The 14,601-nt window shown below is 42.5% G+C and overlaps 1 protein-coding gene across 1 annotated transcript in view; it reads left to right on the top strand.

Annotated features, from left to right (window-relative positions):
- Positions 1-6,461, top strand: part of NDUFS3 (NADH:ubiquinone oxidoreductase core subunit S3) — a 12,145-nt gene extending 5,684 nt beyond the window's left edge. The window contains exons 3-7 of the mRNA XM_018559745.1: positions 112-209; positions 1,884-2,033; positions 3,846-3,971; positions 5,091-5,210; positions 6,221-6,461. Of these exons, the coding sequence (XP_018415247.1) occupies positions 112-209; positions 1,884-2,033; positions 3,846-3,971; positions 5,091-5,210; positions 6,221-6,388 (662 nt within the window). The 3' untranslated portion in view covers positions 6,389-6,461. The remainder of the gene's footprint in view (positions 1-111; positions 210-1,883; positions 2,034-3,845; positions 3,972-5,090; positions 5,211-6,220) is intronic.
- The last annotated feature ends 8,140 nt before the right edge of the window (positions 6,462-14,601 follow it).

The raw sequence follows: 14,601 nt of genomic DNA, 5'->3' as shown, positions 1-14,601 counted from the left end.
ATCCATAACTTAAAACAAAAACCTCTGCCCGGAGCCAGGTTTTCACAAAGAATTAGTCACTTCAGTGTCATTGTTTCCTTCTTGTCTTATTAATGTCCTTTCTTCTTTCAGCAACGGTTCGGCCTGCCAATACAGTGTTGCAGAATCAGCTGTCTGCGTTTGGGGAATATGTGGCTGATATTCTGCCGAAGTATGTTCAGCAAGTGCAGGTTAGTAGGTGTGACATATACATTTGTGACATCAGAATCGGCTGTTCAGCTTCACTCAGACAAATGTTCCTTATGTCTGTGTGGGGGGATGGTGTTCCTTTTGACCATTTTCCTAGATGGGTGATGGGCCTCATATAGACATGAAATCATTACCACGTCCTGCCAAAAATATCTCCATCAGTTTTCTGTTAGAGCTAATGTGCTGAAATTTGGACTATTGAAGTTCTGCCATTTTTGGCTTCATATCTAGAATAAAGAACACATTGACTTACAGGTCATACCCATGACTTGTGTTCGGTGGTCCTCGCTTCAGTTCCCAATAAAGAAACTTTAGAAATGAAAGTGACACTAAAAGGTGTTCTTAAAAACACAAAAAAAAAAATACATTCAAGTACCTTAACTATGAACAAAAATGTATTTGTGTATCACTCGGCTGTAGATCCTCAAATCATCTCTGAATTGGTGCCGACACCGTCCATCCTTCTGGAGGGGGGCTACTTTTGTTCCCCATGGTCCCTGTGTGTATGTTGTAAAGTACAAAGTCCATGAACCCATCACACTCCTGACCGCTTAACTCCAAAATGATCGGATGGGTGCAGCGGTGGTCAACGGGTGGCAACTGTCATGTATCAGTAGAAGCAGAGACACCGGCACTCCAATATAAACGTGGAAGGTCTTATTTATTGAAGACGTGCAACATACCACATAGCTGCAACGACTGTTTCGGGGTCACGCAGGATCCCCTTCCTCAAGCAGTGACATGTCCTGCGTGACCCTGAAATGGTCGTTGCATCTATATATGTTGCACGTCTTCAATAAATAAGACCTTCCACCTTTATATTGGAGTGCCGGTGTCTCTGCTTCTGCTGTGTTGTAAAGTAGTCACCGCTCCAAGCTCACTCCCCTGATGGACTACAGTCTCAATACAAATGAGCTAACTCAACATGAGATTGAAGTCCATCATGGGAGTGAGATTGGAGCGGTGACTACTTTACAACACACACAGGGGCCATTAGAGACTTGAATGTATTTTTAAGATTTAACAAATTACTGCTTGTCTTTTAAAGCATCACCGGGAGGTAGTCTTTCAGCAGAAGTCCCTTTTTGCCAACCTTTTTTTCTGGCTCTTAAATACTTTTTCTATTCTGTGTTGAGCCCAGCTAAGGGATGTGATATTAAAAAACATTCCAGTAGAGAGAAGTGATAAACCTCTGTGGGGTTTTATTGCCGTCTGTTTTCCTGCTGGAGAGATATCCACAAACTTCCTGTCCAGGTGACGGATGTCGTACAGAACAGAAAGTGGGGGAGGGGGGTGGAGAAATCTCCTCAGTGGGGTCATATACAGCTTTAAAACCTGACACACACTCTATCTAAAAGGGGGGGGGGTTGAATTTGCCTTTTAAAATTGCAACCATTGTAGTCAGCTGGCTCATAGATTAGTGGGGCGGACAATAATTTGTAATACTCCACCAGTGCAGAGACTAAAAATCTGTGAAACACTGTGTAATATTGGACCACTATATGGAATTAACATCAGGATATGTGCTTTATATATGTAGAAAATCATTTTGTGCAATGTTAATCTCTAGTTTTCCTTTCAGTTTGATTCAGGCTGCATGTTAAACTTGACGTTATGCGTGTTGTATTTTCTTCATCATTGGTATTGTTTCTTAGGTGACTTGTTTCGGAGAACTGGAGATTATGATCCACCCTGATGGGGTTATACCAGTCCTAACATTTCTTCGTGACCACACAAATGCTCAGTTCAAAAACTTGGCTGATTTGACTGCTGTGGATATCCCAACAAAAGAGAACCGCTTTGAGGTGAGTTCTGACATTAGAGAAGTCCAGACACAACCAAAATTGTCAGGAAACTTGCATGATATTAGGTTATATCATGCTCGCATTTCCTTGTTTTAACTGTGAAACCCAAAAGTCCCTATGCTATTTCCCCCCCTTACCTGTAGTTTCCAACTTTTTTTTTATTGAATGTCATTGTTGAATCTGGGCGGAGCGACTTTTTGGTCAGACCACACTTTCTGCAATGGCTAGCATGGCCCTGAACAAACCTTTGTGAAATAAGCCAGCTATTGAAATCTATTTGGACTGATATGAAAAATGATTCCTTAGCTTTGCTACAAGGCAATGCATCCAAATGTATTGGTGGATCTCAACAATATTGTCGGCATCTTTCCCGGGTGCAGTGCAGCTCTGCACTGTCAGGATATAGCAGGCCATAGCCCGCTATATGCTGAGTTTTGGATCACAGGAGGACATTAAAGTGACATTAAAGGCAATTTTTTCTCCCCCCCCCACCCAATGTTAGTGTAAGGACTTACCTTAAATGATGCCTCTTTATTCGATCATCTTCTTTACTGTCCTTTTCAGCTGTCCCTCCAGCACTGGTGCGAGTCTCCGATCCAGCGCTGACTCCTCTTCTCTGATGTCCCACGGTGTCTGTGCGGGTGCACGCTGCTCCATATACTTACCTTGTGTCTCTCCTCGTCTCCCGGCCGAACATCTGAACTGCGCATGCGACCGCCCCAAGATCCTTTGCGGGCCCCCGAGACTCTTCAGATGTTCGGACGGGAGCGCGTGGTGGAGACACAGGTAAGTTTAAACCTGTTTCAAAAGGTTTTTGTTTAAAAAAAAAAGAAAAACGTTTTTGCATATATCTACTGCTCGCTAGCAGTAGATATATGCAAAAAAAAAACCCGCAACGGTTTAATAACCCTTTAATAAATTTCCTCTTGTGACCCTAAAGAGAAATATGTCCAAAAAAGGTTTGCCCGTAGTTCTCTTTTAAGCCAGATTTTTCATTTTCCATTATGAGGTTCACTTGGTGAAGCTTTGCAGTGCAGCTGGCCAAACACTTGTCTGCAGAGTCAGACTGCAGCTGCCCGTTGTTTTCTGTGCCTTGAGACACTGAAACATTGAGCTATGGTGCCTGAAGAACCGTGTTTAAATCTCAATCCAGTGCAAAGTTAACAAAGCCTTAAGGTGCTAGAAAAAAAGGTCTTCCTCACGCTAGAAATAATGCTGCATTATTGTCACAGTGATACAAAGGGTATATTTTAAATTTGCAAATGACAAAAAAAACAGTGTGAGTACTATAAATGTATTGAATCTGTACCTTTTTAGGTTTAAATTAAAGGAGAACTATGGGGTCAGTGTTTTTCCCCATAGTTCTCCTTAGGGTAACGGGAGGACACAAACTAGCGTCCTCCCGTTACCCTACAGCTCGCGGTATACTGAGACGCCGCAGCCGGAGCGGATCCCGACCTGGACATCGGGATCCGCCCAGCTGCGTGAGTGACAGCTGGCTCTGCCTATCTAGAGGCAGAGCCAGCTGGAACCGCCCCCTCCCCCCCCCCCTCTCCCCGTCAGCGCGCGCTGGTGAGCGAACCTGGTATGTGTTCGCTCACCTCCCGATCTACTGAGCCGACCTGTGACAGTCTCATTGTCACAGGTCGGCTAGAACTATGAGGTGAGTGGAAATCACTCATCTCATAGTTCTCCTTTTAATACAACTGAAAAAGTTGTCTTTTTCAAACAGCCTTTGTGTGCTCCTTTAACTCTCTCCCTTGAGGTTTGTCCTCTGTTGGCTATTTCATTTTATTCTTTGTTCTTTTTCAGATCGTGTACAACCTGCTGTCTTTGCAATTTAACTCCAGGATTCGTGTTAAGACTTACGCAGATGAACTTACTCCTGTGGAGTCCATTGTGTCAGTACACAAAGCAGCCAACTGGTACGAGAGAGAGGTGAGCATTCATTTGCCGTTGTCTCTGTCTGCGGTATGTAATGTGGGCATTGGCTTTGTACTCTGATCTGTTTTAATTATATCGAAAGTGACTAAATCTACTTAAAATCCACAGTGCTGTACGCTTAATTGCTGTATTACCCTACAAGCTCCTTGTTACTAATAGCAGCTGTACAGATTATCACAAAAGATGAAGGAAGGACAGCAAAAAATACAGCGCATTTCTTTGCATAATCTACATTCAAAAAAGTTTCCAGTCCAACAAAATATTACGAAGTGTTTACTACAAAAATTCCTTAGACATGTTCTAAACAATGTAATATTAGCAATTCATAATGAGTTCTTTTACATCTGTGCAAAAGACCACTGAAGTCCTTGTGCCTACAGCTTTGTGCGCGGACACACTCACCAGCATGTTTTGACCTCTTATTAAATAGGTTGGTTCAAACAATTTCCAACCCTCCATTCTGGTGATCTGACTCAATAGCACTCAGTACAGCATCAGTGCCGCTTACCCAAACCGCGTACGTCAGGACACTTTTATGCGTGCTCTCAGGAGAGTAGCGAAAGTGATGCTATTATACTGAGTGCTGTTGAGAGCACCTTTCAGGTATGAGCGAACCTGTGGTCTGCATGTAAAAGTGCTCAGGTTTTGCACTCGATTACTAAGCCAAAGCACTTTCACACCCCCTAGTATCCGTCACCAGCTCACATTGGGGATTTTAGTGCCAGCTGTGAGGGGAGAGTACTGGCAAGGTGAATACAAGTGTATTGGGAGTGGGCCTTTATACAGATGCTGTCACTTTGCCCTGAATGACGCTCATAAAAAATAAAACACTTTATGATAATTCACTTTGGAGTACAATTAAGGTTGCTCAGGTGTACCGGGTCATTTATGTTGATACTGACACACCTGACTATAGGTCCTCTTACTGTGCATGGGCCAGTTACAATTGACTGTCCTGCAGAATAATCTGCGTATAGACACTCCATGTATAGGAGTAGAGTAATACTGGATGTTACATTGTATGGCATCTCTAGTTCATTATTGCTGTACAGGCAGTTCTATTTTTTGTCAGTGGTAACAAAATATTTCCATGTTTTTAATATTTTTTTGCAGGTTTGGGACATGTATGGCGTGTTTTTTGCCAATCATCCAGATCTGAGAAGAATCCTCACAGATTATGGCTTTGAAGGTCATCCTTTCCGAAAAGATTTCCCTCTCTCTGGATATGTGGAGGTAAGTTGCCTTGAAGCAACATTACACCAGAAATAATTACTATGGTGAAATTATTAAGCTATGATATACCTTCCTGCTGCCCACTCAGTCATGGACCTGAAAGTCACAATCTGCACCTCTGCTAATAACTAACCGCATCGCAGCCAATGTGGTTAAACCAAGGGCTGGCTTCCACTTTTGTGAATTAAAATGCAGGTGTTTTTACACTTTGTATTTTCAAGCAGAGGTGAAGTAATATGCAAACAATTATTCTTGTAGTCAAGTAAGCCTCACCCTTTCCTGTCTCCTGAGCATCCATATTGGTAACTGAGGCTGCTCGTCACATGAAATGACCTTAGAAAGACTCAGGAACTGGAGTGTATCTCTAGGCAAAACATATGTGTTTTGTGTTGTATAGAGTAGAAAATGGGGAAAATCCCTGTCATCTTATTTGCTGCCTGTGTCCCTTTTGAGGAGCTTACCCTTCAGTTACTGCTACAGGGATACAATAGAAATTTTATCCAAAGTGGTAAGACCAAACCCCAGCTTATCTGGGCCCATAAAGAAGATGTCACTGGCAGCCCCATCAGCTGGAGTTGGGATATTCCCTGGTGATATTGATCTTATATGACTGCGTGTCGATATTTGGTCATGTGGCCATATAAGGTCAATGATCTGCACAGCTATGGGATGTAGCATGCCCTGGCTACAGCTGATTTGGCTGCCACTGACCGCTTCCTTCTGCCAGATCCCAAGCTCATCCATAGTAATTATCACCACCTCTAACACCGTTATCACCAGGACATGTGTCCCCTTTTGGAAGATTTTTCCTCACCTTGTGTTGGATTGTCAACTATAACAGTTTTTATATCCCATTATTCGTCAGTGGTGACACAGACAGGAAAAAAAACAACATATTTTAATCCTTCCTGACTATATGTTAAAATAAGGAATAGAAAGTATTGGCTAGAATAGCAACTTTACTGAAGATAACATTTTTATTTAAAACATTATCATTTGAATTCTCCCAGGTCCGTTATGATGATGAGGTGAAACGCGTGGTAGCAGAGCCAGTGCAACTGTCACAGGAATTCCGGAAATTTGATCTCAGCAGCCCCTGGGAAGCCTTCCCAGCCCACCGGGAGGCACAAGAAAGCCCAAAGCTGGAGGCTGGAGATAAGAAGGGCGATACAAAATAGAGGTGGCAGACACTTTGAAAAATTGTATTGTGCTGTGTATGTACATAAAATAAACTTTAATGGTTTCTTCTGCGAGAAAATGTGTCAGAGATCATGAGAAGACTTTAAGGCACTAATTTAGAAAGATGTTGGGTAAAGTGACTACAGAGGGAACCTCTAACAGACATGTATGAAGAGTCCCATGACACCTGGTCCATATCATTGCTTTGTATTTATCATCCACATCTACCAGAAGTGAACAGTAGTAGAGCTACACCTAAGAGATTGGGTGCTGATAATGGACATATACACAAATATATATTTGATCAAAATAAAATTATTCAAAAATAAGTGATGTATGCTTAGGTGATGGTATTCAGAGAAAGCCACCATTGGGTGCTCAGTGGCTCCTCCCTTCTGACAATATTTAAAGCTGGACAGTGGACACAAATACTTTAATATCCTTAATAGATAAAATGATATAAATCCAATATGTGCACCAAATGCCTTTGCAAACCTAAATATTACCTTCTAAAAATAGCAGTGGCAACATTACTGGGTTTCGTATAGACTGCCTGCAGGGGGTGGATACAAGTCCAGTCACCCTGCTCAAGTAGAAGAAAGCACAGCAGTGCCCGGTCTATATTTCAGGAAAGTCCTGCACAAGGGCAAAGTTATTTCATGCTGGATTGCTGCCTGGAAATACACATAGGGCACCAGAATCCAAGTAGGAATATACAGGCCCCTTGTATTCAGGACAATATTTGTTTAACCGGATTTAAGCTTTTAATACAAACTCCTTCCAAAACTTAATTTGCTGAAGACTGGTGAAGGGTTAGAGCTTCTGTCAAGTTTTTTTTTTTTCTTCCCAATCTATTCCCCATGTTGAGAAGATTTCTCCTCACTTCCTGTCTGGACAGTGAGCGATCTCTGCAACAGGGACACTGACACATGTGAGCTGCAACATCTTTGGGGGTTATGTCATACTTTTTTTTTTTTTATGTCTGAAAATGAAGAATTGTATACTTTCTGCAATTTTCCTTTTCCTGGTACCTATCCATGGCAGCATCCTTTTGGTTGGTGATCCAACTCACAGGACCAAGAAATACCTGCAGAAAGGCTTGTGATAAAGCCCGCCTTGCCATTCTCCTATGTACTTTAAAGACAAGGGAGGGATCGTGTACTGCCATGGATAGGTACCAGGTAAGTATTTAAAGAACTCCGGAGGGGGGGGGGCGAGATCCCCTACTCTTTGTGTCTAGGTTCAAATAAAATAATACTCACCCGAACCTACTCAAATTGTAATTGTTCAGGGAGTACGAGACCTCATTTCCATGTGTGAACATGATGTCTCATGCTCCGTGAGCCATTCACAATTTCAGCCCCATTAAGATTTGCAATATCATCTTGGAATATGCCCAATGTGCCATCAGGGAAGGAAAAAAAAACGGGTCATTCAGTATACTCGGGGAGGTAGGTGGTCGGCAGGGTCACCAAAATTAGAGTCACCATTAGAAAACTTCCCATTTATTGCTGTCCAGATGACCACTTGATTCTCCACTCTATCCATAACTAAAAAGCAATGTTTTGGCTTCAGCTGCACTTTAATGAGTATAGAGCTGTGTCTTTTATATCTGAGTGCAATTCAACTTTAAAGTGACACTACACTTGGGCTTTAAATCTTAAAAATGCATTTATGTATCTTAACTATTATCACAACTGAACCTTATATGTGTATCACTCGGCTGTAGATCCTCCAATCATCTCTGAATTGGTGCTGACACTGTCCTTCCTTCTGGAGGGTGACTACTTTTCTTCCCCATGGTCCCTGTGGATGCTGTAAAGTAGTCACCGCTCCAAGCTCACCCATGTGATGGACTACAATCTCACGTTTAGTTTACTCATTTGTATTGAGATTTGTAGTCCATCACGGGAGCGAGCTTGGAGCGGTGACTACTTTACAACACACAGGGACCATGGGGAACAAAAGTAGCCACCCACCAGAAGGAAGGACAGTGTCAGCACCAATTCAGAGATGATTGGAGGATCTACAGCTGAGTGATACACAAATAAGATGCATTGTTGTTAATAGTTAAGGTCCACAAATGTATTTTTAAGATTTAACTCCTGAGTTTAAATTTACTGGCAGCAAAATTCACAGCTGCCTGCAGAAAAGGTGATTCTTAATAATACCGAATGATTAAACTGACTTATGCAGCAATTCTGTACCAATTGGTGTTTTTCTCTAACAACTTGATGCGGTCCACATGCAGGGAAAAAAGAAAACGAAAGAAATCAAGCCTGAGCTGTTCTGACAATCCTTATTATCCCGACACCTGCAGAAAATGATGAATATTGGTGTCACTGACATGTGGTATTTGCTACACTGTCCTATGATTTTTGCTAATCAGTGATGTGAATGTTCATTAGCCGTTTTAATTAACCGCTCTAGTCAGAAATAACTTCCCCGGAGGACGCGTCGAAATGAAATCACCCTTATTTGCATAAACATACGCTGGTAATGATCTAAAAGCAACAAACACACACGGTAATAGAAAACAATTTTAATCTGCTGATTTGACAAGCGTTGTACAGCTGTCTGTTGCTGCGCAGAGTATCGTACACTCTTACATCATTTTACAATACATTCCAGGTTCCAGTGCCCTGTTTCTTGGTACAATCAGGATGAATTATGAAACAGTAAGTTAATTTTTTTCCCCCTTATTCATGCAGGTAGTGACAAAGTTCACACTTCTATACATGCTCACTGACACAGATGAGTGTGGATCTAGAGCTGAACAAGCAAGAGCAACTACTGTATATGTTTTACATGGATGCCACCAGTGCTGTGAAAATGGATTCTTCTCTTTAAATCATTGTGATAGCACTGAAGTACATAGCTAACAGTGGACATACATGGGAAGTTTTAAGAGCATCTCCATAGTAGGAGGTGAGTTTTGTGCACCATTCTGTGTTTTTGAACCTGTGGTCCATTGCTTGAAAGCACTATCATAACCTGCTTCAAAAATACTTAATGGCCAAAAAGGGTTAGGGGGACAGTTAAAGATTTCCTATTAGACCAGCTTCAGAACTGGGTACTCTAAAAATCTTTGGGTTCCTCTGGAGGTTGCTGTGGGTGCCTTAATCCTGAGCTAGATTGATCTACTACATCAGGATAGGCAAACTCTGGCCCTCCAGCTCTGGGAGTCATGTCTGTGGCTGTCAGTTATGGGATTTGTAATGGCACCACATCTGGTGGGCCGGAGTTTGCCTACCACTGACCTTCATGATGGTGCCTGCATAGATCCAGCACCAATGTAACTTCGCAGAGCCAGTGGTGTAGCACCAATGTAAAGGAGTCTCTTCTTTTACCTTACCACCAATGATAGTGGGCTATTCTTCACTGATCACCAATGTAAGACAATCCTACACTGACCACAAATGTAAGGGGGGCCTTTACTTTCACAGACACTGTAAGGGGGTTCTTTTTATCTTGCCACCAATGTAAGTGGGGGGCCCATGTCATCACCAGCGTAAGGATGTCCCTATTCTCTGAGCACCAATGTAAGGGGGGCCCATGTCATCACCAGCGTAAGGATGTCCCTATTCTCTGAGCAATGTTAGGGTGGTCACTCTCATCGCCAGTGTAAGGATGTCCTCCTCTCACCACCAATGTTAGGGTGGTCACTCTCATCGCCAGTGTAAGGATGTCTTTATCCTCTCGCCACCAATGTAAGGGGGCCCACCTCATCACCAGTGTAAGGATGTCCTTATCCTCTAGCCACCAATATAAGGGTGGCCCATCTCATCACCAGTGTAAGGATGTCCTTATCCCCTAGCCACCAATGTAAGGGGGCCTGTCTCATCACCAATACACGGTTGTCCTTATCCTCTCGCCACCAATGTAAGGGGGCCCACCTCATCACCAGTGTAAGGATGTCCTTATCCCCTAGCCACCAATGTAAGGGGGCCTGTCTCATCACCAATACACGGTTGTCCTTATCCTCTCGCCACCAATGTAAGGGGGCCCACCTCATCACCAGTGTAAGGATGTCCTTATCCCCTAGCCACCAATGTAAGGGGGCCTGTCTCATCACCAATACACGGTTGTCCTTATCCTCTCGCCACCAATGTAAGGGGGCCCACCTCATCACCAGTGTAAGGATGTCCTTATCCTCTTGCCACCAATATAAGGGTGGCCCATCTCATCACCAGTGTAAGGATGTCCTTATCCTCTCGCCACAAATGTAAGGGGGCCTGTTTCATCACCAGTGTAAGGATGTCCTTATCCTCTCGCCACCAATATAAGGGTGGTCCTTCTCATCACCAGTGTAAGGATGTCCTTATCCTCTAGCCACCAATGTAAGGGGGCCTGTCTCATCACCAATACACGGTTGTCCTTATCCTCTCGCCACCAATGTAAGGGTGGTCCTTCTCATCACAAGTGTAAGGATGTCCTCATCTTCTCACCACCAATGTAAGGTGGCCCTTCTCTTTTCCTTCTCTGCGCTCACCAAGAGGGCTCTTTTACACTGACCAGCAAAGTAGCAGGGCAGTTTCCACTGACCACCAATGTAAAGAGGGCCTACTATTTTTACTGTCTGTTTCTTTTTTGGGCATTGTTAGTTTCATTTAATGTTTTAGTAGTGAAAATTGTTTGGTTTTATATAGCAGGGGGTGATAAAAAAAAAAAAATGGTCTGTTCTGCATATTAAATATGCTAAATATGCCACATTTGTTACGCTTTTATTTATTCTTTTATCAACATCTTACAGATCATGCAATGCCCATGAGCTATAAATATAATTATTTTTACCTGGGGTTGCCTGGGACCCTTCACCATGGTAAAAAGGTTGAGAAAGGCTTTCCTAGACTGTTATGAGTATAAAGGCCTGTGTTAATGGCATCAGTTTGAGATACTTTTGGGAGTATTCATTGATAGGTGCATATGACATCATGACCTGTATGGGAATGCAAAACCCACATGAAGCAAACAAAAGCTCATTGACACAGGCCCTTACACTACTGAAGAGAGAGAGAAACAAAGTGCTAGCTGCCAGAGCTGGCTATCTTTTTGATCAGGACTTCTTCTAACCTAATTGATGATCTAAGCCCAGGACCACGGCAGAGATTGAAATCACCTAGGACAAAAACATTTTGTTCTCTTGTTAGTTGGGTGATTGTTAGGAGATTATTCTCAAGATTAACCCCATGGGGTTCTCATGAATAAACTGCTGCTCCAATTCAAGTCTAGGGAGGAGATCAATCGCTGATAGTTTCTGCCATTTGATTAAACTGCAGCACCATGTGATCGGGGTGAATCTACAGAAAACTCACATTAAATGTAATGTGATTCAATCAGAGATCAATCTCATAGAATTTGTGGGGATATTACCTATGAAGCCCTAGCTTACCTAACACTGAACTATGTATGAAAGCCCATCATGATGAACAGTACATATGTGGTCAGCCATTGCTGACCTCCTTCTCTAAATGTTGGTTGCCTGACTGTGAACCTCCTGAGTTACTGGTCCACAAAAAGTATGCAGCCAGGGAACTCAGGACTGACCTGCTTTCTTGTACTTGCTTAACAATTCCACATTTATACGCAAAGGATCTGCATGACAGCTAGGTAACTCATATTTCCAGATCAGAAATAGTAACCAAGACCAGAAGTCCAGCACCAAATTCCCCAGGGAAAGTGTGGCTCCTCTGATATCGTCACTGGTGTTGTTTGCTGAGTTGAGGGTATGCTGAGAACTTAAAGAAGATTCAGTCATATTTTATTATCCAGAGTTCCATCTGAATACCTGGCACACACAATGTACCCTGCACCCAGCAGAGAAAGCTAACAGAGGTCTCTTTCTGTGCTCTGAAAAAAATATATATCAGTTCAGGCCATAAGAAATGATCACAACATCCAAGGATCATTTATCAGCTCACATACAGGTCTCGGCAAAACAAAAGCATTTTTTAGTAACTCAGTCACGATACTAAAAATGTTAGCAATCTATCGTTGAACAGATGGAACCAATACCCCGTGGTTTAAGCTCTCAATCAGCATGTAGCATTAATGCTGCTACATGCTACACACATTAGTTTAATGATCAGTCTTATTCTCAGACCTGCAGCAGCTCGGTAGCTATAACCCAAAATTCAATTTTTCATTAGAACCCCTGAGCCTTCTAATTTTAAGTTTCTGAGCAAATCTTCTTGTTACCCTAGCAACAGATCAAATTCTCCCTTAAAAGAAAACCTTTACTGATAGAAATATGGTGGCGGCCATTGCTGGCATTCTGCCTACATTTTCTAGCTGCCTTCCTGGCTCTGGCTGCAGTGCTTTAAATAACTGGCCTAAAACAAGCTTCCCAATTGTAATTCATGTGGAATGAAATGAACCAAATCCCTCGGTCCCTCTTTCTTACTCCAGTTGTCCCTCTCTTTGGTCTTATGTACAGATATCTATGAAAATTTACTATATAGCTACCAACAGTGTTATTCTGCAATCAAGCCTTTATCATATCTCTTAATTGTTTTGTTTGCTATTGCAAAAAACAGTATAAAGGAAAAGTAATGATGGAAAAAAAAAACATTCTGGGTTTAACAATAATTTTTGACATCTAACTTTAAAGGACATTTCCATCTTTTGCGGGGGCATTTTAAGAAAACATATGCAATGTACACGGTGTGGAGATGATGCCGGCATAACTGGGGCATGTCCATTGCCTAAACACATTGTGCTGGAAGCTGTTCTTCTTTCTCATCTCACAAAGTTGGGAGGTATGGCTTAAAACAAGGCCGTAGTAAGTGAAGCCAGATCTCCCAATCTGTGTACTTGTTCCAGGTTTGTGACTATGAAGGTATAAAGAGCTCTGGATCAGGGTGACAGCCAGACAATTAGCTGTTTTAGCATTACCTCAGTGCACAGTTATATACATACTTCTATGGTGATTTTGCACACTATTAGCACTGCAGCTGGGAGACATATTAGATCCTATATAGCAGCGCGGATATAACAATACAATAATTAGCTGTTTTAGGCAGAGAAATTAACATCGGCAACCCTAACATTTCTTTTATTCTATAAGTACAGGATGAACATATACCGGGGCAATGTAATTATTTTTCCTGTTGATAAATAAGCCCCAATACAGCATCCATTACCTCAGGGGAAGCAAAACTTCGATCCCCCAGCTATTGTGGAACTACAAATCACATAAAGCATTGCAAGCATGGCCGGATTTACTCTCTTTCTGCTGCCCCAAGGCCAGGTTCCTCCATGCGCCCCCCTCCCAGCCATACCCCCCCCCCCCCCTTAAGGGAGAATGACAACCAGATGGCGGGGGCGGCAGGGTTAATTTTAATTTATTTTTTTACTCTATCACTTTTTTAAAAAATTGTTTTAACCATTTTAAATCTTTATTTATCTTATTATTTTTTACTTGCAGGCTGCATACAAGTGATCTTGGTGACATCGACAAGATCACTTGTATAAAACGAGCAGTGACTTCCCTGCTCTACATTTAGCCCTGCTTGCCCGAAGCAGGGCTAAATGTATTAAAAAAACTACCCACCTGGGTGTCGGGCGATAGGATATCCACACCCCTACTGCCCCTTTGCTCCCTACTGCCCCGAGGCCGGGCCTTGTGGGAAATCCAGCCCTGATTGCAAGACTCGGACAACCACAGGCATGACTTTGAAAGCTTCATGCATGATAGTTTTTTTATTTATTTCACCATAGCTGGAGTTCCAAGGTTGCCTACCACTGGTCTAGAGGAATGCACAAGCAGATAAAGCAGGTCAACTGAGTGTTAACGATGCTGCACTGCTTCTGATTTCAAAGCAGAGTTATCACTATCATGTCGGCTGTGCCTGCTTGTACTATAGTGGGATGAGAAGGTGTTGCAGAGGGCATTGTCACTGCTGATTCACAAACCTGTAGCTTGTCAATCAACACCTGGCCACACCAAGTTCTGCCCACTGCTTTCAGGATTGACAGCCCTGCTTTTGTTGCTGAAACCCTCCCACTGTGAGCTGCAGTGTCTGGGAGGGGAGAATGAGACACAAATGACAAAGGATTTGGTTCATTCATTTGCTTTGGTTCTATGTTTACTTTGGGATTTGGGTCTTTTTATTTTAGACTGTCATAATGGAGCCTTTAGATGTACTTTAAAATAAAAACAAATGTTTGGTTACACATACACTTTAACAATGTAGCAAAAGCTTCTAGAACA

The sequence above is a fragment of the Nanorana parkeri genome, unplaced genomic scaffold (genome assembly GCF_000935625.1).
Source record: "Nanorana parkeri isolate BGI_ZX_2015 unplaced genomic scaffold, ASM93562v1 scaffold414, whole genome shotgun sequence".
Lineage (NCBI taxonomy): Eukaryota > Metazoa > Chordata > Amphibia > Anura > Dicroglossidae > Nanorana > Nanorana parkeri.
This window is presented reverse-complemented; position numbering and strand designations above follow the sequence as displayed.